Raw genomic sequence first — 9965 nt, forward strand, 5'->3', positions numbered from 1 at the left:
AGCTAGATTTGGCTGCTAGAGTAACCAAAAAGTGTTGTAATTAAAAAAAAATGTTGTCTATTTGTTAACACTAGTTCTCTCTCCTAGCATTTGCTCACATGTGAACTAGCAGCGCGCTGTTCAGCGCAACAAAAAACACATTTTCGTGGAATAGTTCAGCGCAAATTGATTTATTTTTTGAGGCTGAGATTGGTTGCGCTTAACCATTCAGCGCAATCTGATTCTACTTTTCGCTGAATGATTCAGCGCAACTTCTTTTCACCGTTCCATTCAGCGCATCTAATATACTAGATTAGCACTTTCATAGGACTTATAAAATTGCCCTACCTGACATGGACAGCTAATCTAGTCGCTAGATTAGCACACCACAGGACTAAACCTGACCAGACCGAATGAAAAGCAGATATTAGTGTTCACCGTCACTGAATGAGTGAACAGTGCAAGCTAGAGTCCTACTTGCCAACTAAGCCCACACCTAGTGAAGTGATGACCCCCAAAAAGCAAAACTGGGAGTTTGAAGTTCCAAAGAATCCAAACTTCAAGACTCTTCTTAAGTTGATCTTGTCATCATGCTCCGTCATTATTACCTCGAGATAAACCATAATCCTAGTATCCCACTTCCCAATACAACACGACTCACTCTCTCTCTCTCTCTCTCTCTCACTCTCTCAGGATGATCATCTATTGAACTGAAACTACTCACTACTCGCTTTACTCAATCTTAATCTCGTTTGCCTCTTTTGGTAAGTACTCATTCCTTGTAATTTGGTGTAATTATTTGCTTTGATCAGGTCTGGTTTCACTTTGTTTTACTGCAGAACATTTTTCTGATCATTATTAAGGTCTCAAGCTCAAAGATGTCTGCAGCAGCTTCAGATTCTCCAAACCCTAGAGGTATCACTTTTACTTTAATTACGAATTACAAGTCACTTTTGTTGTTTGAGCGTAGAAGCTTGTAATAATTTCTTTGTTTGCATGAGCATAATAGTTGTGATTTAAATGACTGGAACAGATGTATGTATTGTCGGTGTCGCGCGTACACCAATGGGTGGATTCCTTGGTAGCCTTTCATCACTATCAGCCACTAAGCTCGGATCTATAGCTATTGAGTGTAATATTCTAGTCACTCTTTTATTATCTCTAATTGAATTTTGGATTTCAAATAAGCTGGAAATTCCGTGAAAGTTGTCTGAGATAGTCTTGTGATCAATTTGCAGGTGCTCTTAAAAGGGCCAACATTGATCCAGCACTTGTTGAAGAGGTCTTCTTTGGTAATGTTCTTAGTGCAAATTTAGACCAGGCTCCTGCTAGACAAGCAGCATTAGGTGCAGGGTTACCTAATACTGTTATCTGCACTACCATTAACAAAGTTTGTGCATCAGGAATGAAGGGTGAGACCAGGACTTTAACTAGTATATCTCATAGAAATCTCTGCTCTAAGTTTATCTCACTTTATTTTACTTTATTTATTTATTTATTTTTTCTGGCATCAGCGACTATGCTTGCAGCACAAAGTATTGAGTTAGGTAGCAATGATGTTGTTATTGCTGGTGGTATGGAAAGCATGTCTAATGTCCCAAAGTATCTTCCAGAATCAAGGTTAGTGTAAAATCAATTCATCGGGTTTTCCAGGGACTTGAATCTATATTAGAATTAGCTTAACTAATAAGGCAACATCTGTGACTTTAGAATTTTGAAGCTTTATCCCCAACAGCATGAGAAATATGAACAAATCAACTAATAATCTGCTTACACCGTAGTTGTGAAATCATGTGGCTTTCCTGATTTGGGCAGTTTGTGTACTACTTGTTGGTGCTGCTGATTTTCTATTGGAAAAGAAATAATTTTACTGAGCAAATGAATACGAGGTGTAGGAAAATTTTTGTGTTAGAGAGCTGCCTGTACATTTATTATGATAAATGTGGTAGTTCCAAGGGTTTTAGACTTTAAGTGATGTTTGTAATTTATGACTTTAAAATGCTTGCCTTGAATTCTTTTTTCTGGCTATATGAGCATGTTTTACCATTGTTCAACATAAATAAATATGTTTTACCTTGTTAAGCATACAGTAGAATAGGCACCACATCATTAGTAAATTATCCTAATTCTATCAGCTAAACAGGAAGGGATCTCGGCTTGGACATGATTGCATAGTTGATGGAATGCTTAAAGATGGCCTGTGGGATGTTTATAATGATTTTGGCATGGGTGTTTGTGCTGAGATATGTGCCGATCAACATTCAATAACCAGAGAAGAACAGGTATTGTTCTAAAGTCGATATGTATTGAGAATTTCTCTAATTTGGTTTCTTCTGGGCTTTGGTTGATCCTTCCTGTACGGGTATGTATTGTCTGTTATTGTTGCCATCATTAAAAGTATCATCTTGTGATCCCCTGTCCATTCTCAATTCCCATATCGAAACATTTTGACCTTTCAACCCAGTTTTAACAGAAACTACACATGAAGCAAGTAGCCCTTGCTCATTCTTTTTCCTTGATTATTATTGGAAATAGTCAATCCTTAAATTTGGCAATTCATTTTTTTAAGGGGTTCCCTTGATGGTCCTTGTGGATATTAGTAGCTTGAATGTTCTAATTTGTCCCATCTCAACCTTATATCTCAAGGATCCATATTTTACTCTTGAAGGATGCTTATGCTATTCAGAGCTTTGAACGTGGTATTGCTGCTCGAGATACTGGTGCATTCGCATGGGAAATAGCACCAGTGAGCATTCGACATCTACTCTGGTTTCTGATCATGAATGGAATGAACTCTATGCTCGTCATTTTGTAATTGCTTAACTTGGTTCAACAATTGTAGGTTGAAGTTTCTGCAGGCCGCGGAAAACCATCCATATGTATTGATAGAGACGATGGCATAGACAAGGTAAAAACTAACAAGCTATGGGACTAACTGTAAGTTAGTGTACATGATTGCCCCTTCAAGACTTCAAACTGGATTTTGAAAGTCTTGAGTTTCCATAGTGTTTTCCTTTTGCATTCCTGTACAGTACTCATATCTGTTAATACTAGCATCATTCTCAGCATTATTGTGCAAATCTTTGCATTCTTCTTGCTTATGGCTGTAATTGATATTAATAATACTCCTTTTCTCTTTATTCGTGCCAGTTTGATCCTGTAAAACTAAGAAAGCTCAGACCAAGCTTCAAAGAAAATGGGGGTTCTGTTACAGCCGGCAATGCATCTGGTATAAGGTGCACTGCTACTTTCTCTGTTGAATTATCTGATGGTTTTGGTTATTATGTTTAATTAAAAACTATATGCTGCCCCATTTCATACAAGATATGTATACAGTGCAAGAACTTCTCGTACAACTACCACATCTTTTAACAATAATGTTTTGACAACTATTCCTTTTATTTTGATCTCATCATGGTGGTTTGAACCAAATGGTACTGCCATAGCTTTCACCAGATTTAATCTGTTTCCGATTTTCTGGAATTTTGGATATTTGTAACTTTAGTATGAATTCTGCAACTATTCTATCAGATTTGGTGAACAATAAGTTTGTAACTCAATGGTTTGAGTTTTCATGGTTTATAGGCATGATAATGCTAAATACTTTCCACATATGCTGCTTTGAACAGCGATGGTGCTGCTGCATTAGTATTAGTGAGTGGAGAGATGGTGGTTAAGCTTGGGCTGCAAGTCATGGGAAAGATCAGAGGATATGCTGATGCAGCTCAGGTATAGATACGTCATACATGTATACAAATATTTCCAAATTGCCTGTTTATAGGGTTTATTCATGGTATAATGCACTTCTTTTAACACTGGAAATAAGAATAGTTGATCATCCCTGGTCTGTTGTTTTCTAGTATGTTATTTTTAATGTTTTACGCCACTTGGATCTAAAATGGTCTATGGTTATGCAGGCACCTGAGTTGTTTACAACTGCTCCAGCGCTTGCAATACCGAAAGCCATTTCAAAGGCTGGTTTACAGGCCTCTCAAATCGATTACTACGAAATTAATGAAGCTTTTTCTGTAAGAATAATTTCTATCTTTTTTTAATGACTAACTCATCTTATTTTCTAAATCTACGGGTTTCAGAAATCTTGAATACTCATCTTCTCTCTGTAGGTTGTTGCTTTGGCAAATCAGAAACTACTCGGGATTAATCCTGTGAGCCATTTATCTTTCTCTTTTAATTTTGACCCAGTCACCTTGTCCACATTGAATGAAAAATATCACGTTGCCTACAAAATACTGCAGTTCTCTCTTAAATTGTATGTATTGCGTGTTACTTTGACTAAGTTAACACGTTTTTATGCTTGCAGGAGAGAATAAATGCGCATGGGGGAGCTGTGTCTTTGGGACATCCTCTTGGTTGTAGTGGAGCTCGCATCTTAGTCACATTGTTAGGGGTAATAACTCCCGTAGCATAGCGTTACTGTTCCTCGAGCTATTATAGTTGATTCCTACTATAAGTAGTTTATTCTAATTTTAAGTGTGATATTTTGGAAGTCTAGTTAATGGAACCTTTTTCTTCTGCTTTTAGTGTGGAAACACAAATATGAACTGGTGTGCAAATGCAGTTTTTAGTGTTTGTTGAACTTGTAGGAAAATTATGGTGGAAGCAGGATTATGAGTAATTGGGTTTTGTGGTCTTATTTGACTATCAATATATTCATTTTCATTTTGTTACTTTGTCCTTGAAAAGTACTGACATATCTGAGGTTCTTGAACCAAGTGGGCTGGCTATTGGCATTGAAAAGTACTGATATATTTCCAAATTCATTTTACTCTGCGACGTATGTAGCACTGATGAGCATTATCCTGAACTTTAATGTTATTGTGGTTTTCTCCTGAAGAAAAAGAAAGGCACTAAAACTAAAATTCGATGCGTGCATTTCTACAAATGTGTTTACAATTTAAGCTAGTAACAGTATGCAAAAAATGAGATTACATAATCAACCTGACGTTGTGTAGATATCTTTTCCTTGTTTAGAAAAACTGAGTCAGAAATCTGAGCCTAGTTATGATGATATTTATTGCAGGTATTAAGAAACAAAAATGGGAAGTTTGGAGTTGGCGGTATTTGTAATGGAGGAGGAGGAGCATCTGCACTTGTTCTAGAGCGCATGTAAGCCTTTTCCAGTTGGTAAGAGTTATTTTACCATATCAAATTATCTATCAGTTTCCCCTTAAAAACAGAATCTTTCTTATTATTCTTTGTAGTCATGGACTATAGAAGTCACAAATTTAGCCCAGGTCACTAGATCTTGTTTCTTGGACAATGTTGTGTTCACCTCCAAATTCAATACCATCAAGTTCCATAAAATAGGACCCGAAACCTGTCTAAAAGAAAATAAAAGCAAGCAAAAGGTGTTCAAATTTTATACTCATTGAAGGCGAGATATCAATGGTTTTTGTTAGTCTGGAAGTAGTTTAAAATTAAATCATAATGGAAGTTTCACTTTCTACCGTATTTTCAGTTTTGTACTGTTAAATCAGATACTAGGATGAAGTGTATTGTGGTGAGAGTTTCATGTATCGTACTTCACTTCAATTGACTATTAATAGTTTCTAGTGTTTAAATCTGTGCTTGCAGGCCAGTTACCAGGATGAGGACTTCTTCATTATGATGTCAAATGATCCCTACCTCTTTCCCCTTTTTAGCTCTGGAAGAGAAGAGAGTATCAATATCAATAGCTGGATCATGTTAGGGAAGAAAAAACAAAGAAAATGACATATAACTGTTATGTGAGAAACTAGTGAACTGCTAGAGAAAGAGTTGGAAACATAAGCTAGGTTAACCTTCAATACCCCCAATGTCTTGATATAATATTTTATCTGTCACTGGTAATCACTCTTGTATTTTGAGGGAAACTAATGTTTTCTTTTTCGATAAAATAAAAATAAAATGCATTAGCTGGTCTCAGACAACATCATGAGTTCATCAGCTGAAACATAATTTTATAATTCCTGGACTCCTTGTGAGTATTTGGCAAGGTTCTGTTTAACCTGAAGACAGTATTCAGGTGAACAAACATCAAACTAGATCCAAGCAAGAGCATAAACCGAGCTTACACGGCCTTAGAAGCACCGAGAAGAAGAATATATTCTTGCACTAAGTTTATAGGTTATGTTAGATCTGTCAGGGGTATTGGATTTTAAAAGTGAGATCAAACATTTCAAAAATGGAAGGAGACGGTTTATGATGTTTCCTCTTTGTTATTAACTAGAGTTAGCAGTGGTCCCATAGTATCCCGTCTTTTATCTGAAGAGGCTAGAGCATTAGAGAACTCGGCCACTTGGATGGAGTATACCTCTGTGTACCAATTTTTCTTTTTTTAAAGCTTTGTACCAAGTTTTGGGTGTTATCAGGTTTTGTTTGTTTTTCTCTGGTCTTTTCTTGACAAGGAATTTCGTTGATCTATCTGTCTTGCAAAAACGAATGTGTTTTGCCTGATCTGATGGCTCTAAATGAGCGTGTTAAGTCGATCAACGGCTATTATTACGGCCAAAGTGCCTCAAAATGGCAAAGATAAATCTCGGTTGAAAATGCACCACGTTTTAAGCCCTCATCCAACGATCTTAAACCTCCTGATTCAATGGTATTAACATCACCATTATTTCCGATTCATGGATATCAGCTGGGAGAAAGTGTTTTCTCCTTCAATTCCTCCCCAGAATGGTGTTATCAATTGTTTATTCTTCTTCCGTTGCTCAACATCCGCAATCAATTGCAGGGCAGTACTAGAAAAGGTTGAGATGATGTTTTTTATTATATAAAACATCAAATTTCTTGTGAGGTTTAGTAACTTAGTATGTTTCTCAAAGCTTAATTTTTCAAGATTTGTGTTAGTGATAGACATATAAACTTTTTGTTCGGCCCTGCTGTGATAATCCGAAAAAAAGAACTCGGCGTCTTTAGGGGCTATCCTGGAAGAATTAGGGATGATTTTTTAATCCCAACCCATAGAATTAGACACGGTTATGAGATGTCCAAATTTCCGGAGAATACCTAAGTGCCCTTCTATAATCGGTAGTTTAGTATAAAGTTTTTGGCTACCGATTACTAGTTTGTTTAAGAATGGGGTATTGCCATAATCGGTAGAATAATAACATATCGTATCTACCGATTGTTAAAGAAGAAAACTAAATTTTATCAGTTTTGCAAAAAATGTATTTGGGGCAACCGTTTATAATCGATAGAAAATGAACATCATATGACTACCAATTGTATAATTGCCTACTGTTGATGGTGGTTTTTAGCTTAGGGTTAAAATCGTACAACTGACAGGACAACACCATGACCATTGGCACATGTATTGAATCGATCAGCATGCTTACGTAAGAATTACCAGGGTACCTTTTTTTTTATGTGTCATGTTCCACGGCAGAACCCTTAACATTAACCGACGTCATCTATGCCAAACCCTAATTCTCATGCTACCGCGCCAAGGCATGCCAACCATGCCAGCCGCACCACTGTGCCAATGACAAACCATGCCAACCATGCCAGCCACATCTCTGCGCCAAGGCATGCCAACCATGTCAGCCGCACCACTGTGCCAATGGCAAACCATGCCAGCCACATCTCCGCGCCAAGGCATGCCAACCGCACCACTGTGCCAATGGCAAACCATGCCAGCCACGTCTACCGCGCCAAGGCATGCCAACCATGCTAGCCGCACCATGCGCCAATAGCATGCCAAACCCTTGGCCCCACCATGCCAAGCTAACCGCACCTTGCCTTGGCCGCAACCATGTTAGCCGCACCATGCGCCAATGAAATGCAAAACTCTTGGCCCCACCATGCCAAGCCAACCGCGCCTTGCCTTGGCCCCAACCATGCTAGCCGCACCATGCGCCAATGGCATGCCAAACCCTTGGCCCCACCATGCCAAGCTAACCGCACCTTGCCTTGGCCCCACCATGCCAAGCCATCCGTACCAAACACTTGGCCACACTATGCCAAGCCATCCGCACCATTGGCCTTGGCCCCACCATGCCGGCCTTCCCTATGCGGCTACAAAAACGAAGGTGTGCGACGATCAACAACCACCCTTCCATCCTAGATGCAAATCCTAGCCGTCCAAGGTCGCCAAACAGCGCATGGTAACCTTTGGCACAAAACCCTCGTTTTGGCAACGCCAAGGCATGCCATGCCACATGTGCCAATGGCATGCCAACCACCTTGTCGCTCCATACCATGCCGGCCTTCCCCATGCGGCTACCAAAACGAAGGCGTGCGACGATCAACAGCCACCCTTCCATCCTAGATGCAAATCCTAGCCGTCCAAGGTCTCCAAACAACGCATGGTAACATTTGGCCCAAAACCCTAGTTTTGGCCACGCCAAACCGCGCCAAGGCATGCCATTCCACATGTGTCAATGGCATGCCAACCACCTTGCCGCGCCATACCATGCCGGCCTTCCCCATGCGAATACCAAAACGAAGGCGTGCGACGATCAACGACCACCCTTCCATCCTAGATGCAAATCCTAGCCGTCCAAGGTCGCCAAACAGCGCATGGTAACTTTTGGCCCAAAACCCTAGTTTTGGCCACGCCAAACCGCGCCAAGTCATGCCATGCCACATGTGCCAACCACCTTGCCGCGCCATACCATGCCGGCCTTCCCCATGCAGCTACCAAAACGAAGGCATGCAACAATCAAGGGCCACCTTTCCATCCTAGATGAAAATCCTAGCCGTCCAAGGTCGCCAAACAACGCATGGTAACCATTGGCCCAAAACCCTAGTTTTGGCCACGCCAAGGCATGCCATGCCACATGTGCCAATGACATGCCAACCACCTTGCCGCGCCATACCATGCCAGCCTTCCCCATGCGGCTACCAAAACGAAGGCGTGCGACGATCAGCGGCCACCTTTCCATCCTAGATGCAAATCCTAGCCGTCCAAGGTCGCCAAACAACGCATGGTAACCTTGGCCCAAAACCCTAGTTTTGGCCACGCCAAACCGCGCCAAGGCATGCCATTCCACATGTGCCAATGGCATGCCAATCACTTTGTCGCGCCTTACCATGCCGGACTTCCCCATGCGGCTACCAAAAGGAAGGCGTGCGACGATAAACGACCACCCTTCCATCCTAGATGCAAAACCTAGCAGTCCAAGATCACAAAACAACGCATGGTAACCTTTGGCCCAAAACCCTAGTTTTGGCCACGCCAAACCGCGCCAAGGCATGACATGCCACATGTGCCAATGGCATGCCAACCACCTTGCCGCGCCATACCATGTCGGCCTTCCCCATGCGGCTACCAAAACGAATGCGTGCGACGATCAACGACCACCCTTCCATCCTAGATACAAATCCTAGCCGTCCAAGGTCGCCAAACAACGCATGATAACCTTTGGCCCAAAACCCTAGTTTTGGCAACTCCAAGGCATGCCATGCCACATGTGCAAATGGCATGCCAACCACCTTGCCGCGCCATACCATGCCAGCCTTCCCCATGCGGCTACCAAAACGAAGGCGTCCGACGATCAACGACCACCCTTCCATCCTAGATGCAAATCCTAGCCGTCCAAGGTCGCCAAACAATGCTTGGTAACCTTTGGCCCAAAACCCTAGTTTTGGCCACGCCAAGGCATGCCATGTCACATGTGCCAATGGCATGCCAACCACCTTGCCGCGCCATACCATGCCGGTCTTCCTAATGCGGCTACCAAAACGAAGGCGTGCGATGATCAACGACCACCCTTCCATCCTAGATGCAAATCCTAGCCGTCCAAGGTCTCCAAACAACGCATGGTAACCTTTGGCCCAAAACCTTAGTTTTGGCCACGCCAAACCGCGCCAAGGCATGCCATGCCACATGTGCCAATGGCATGCCAAGCACCTTGCCGCGCCATACCATGCCTTCCTTCCCCATGCGGCTACCAAAACGAAGGCGTGCGTCGATCAACGAACACCCTTCCATCTTAGATGCAAATCCTGGCCGTCCAAGGTCGCCAAACAACGCATGGTAA

At 41.6% G+C, this 9965-nt stretch overlaps 1 protein-coding gene across 5 annotated transcripts; it reads left to right on the forward strand.

Annotated features, from left to right (window-relative positions):
• The first annotated feature begins 523 nt into the window (after positions 1–523).
• On the forward strand, positions 524–5945 carry LOC113301412 (probable acetyl-CoA acetyltransferase, cytosolic 2). Of its 5 annotated transcripts, none has more exons than XM_026550194.1 (15): positions 524–743; positions 792–894; positions 1013–1111; positions 1218–1391; positions 1494–1599; positions 2123–2261; positions 2648–2725; positions 2822–2887; positions 3130–3215; positions 3609–3708; positions 3897–4007; positions 4104–4145; positions 4301–4387; positions 5021–5106; positions 5575–5945. In XM_026550194.1, exons 2-15 carry the CDS (start codon positions 858–860, stop codon positions 5606–5608), a joined length of 1245 nt encoding a protein of 414 aa, XP_026405979.1. In that variant the 5' UTR covers positions 524–743; positions 792–857; the 3' UTR covers positions 5609–5945. The 5 variants fall into 5 exon arrangements, with proteins under 5 accessions (XP_026405979.1, XP_026405982.1, XP_026405980.1 ...); XM_026550195.1 differs by having other exon boundaries at positions 526–743; positions 843–894; XM_026550193.1 differs by having other exon boundaries at positions 527–743; positions 819–894.
• Positions 5946–9965: the final 4020 nt, after the last annotated feature.

Source organism: Papaver somniferum, chromosome 8, assembly GCF_003573695.1.
Source record: "Papaver somniferum cultivar HN1 chromosome 8, ASM357369v1, whole genome shotgun sequence".
NCBI lineage: Eukaryota > Viridiplantae > Streptophyta > Magnoliopsida > Ranunculales > Papaveraceae > Papaver > Papaver somniferum.

Coding starts and splice junctions, on each gene's coding strand:
- LOC113301412 (XM_026550194.1), top strand. CDS start 858: ATGTCTGCAGCAGCTTCAGATTCTCCAAACCCTAGAG. Junction 3,216..3,608: donor GGCAATGCATCTGGTATAAG/GTGCACTGCTAC, acceptor TGCTTTGAACAG/CGATGGTGCTGCTGCATTAG. Junction 4,388..5,020: donor TCTTAGTCACATTGTTAGGG/GTAATAACTCCC, acceptor TATTTATTGCAG/GTATTAAGAAACAAAAATGG.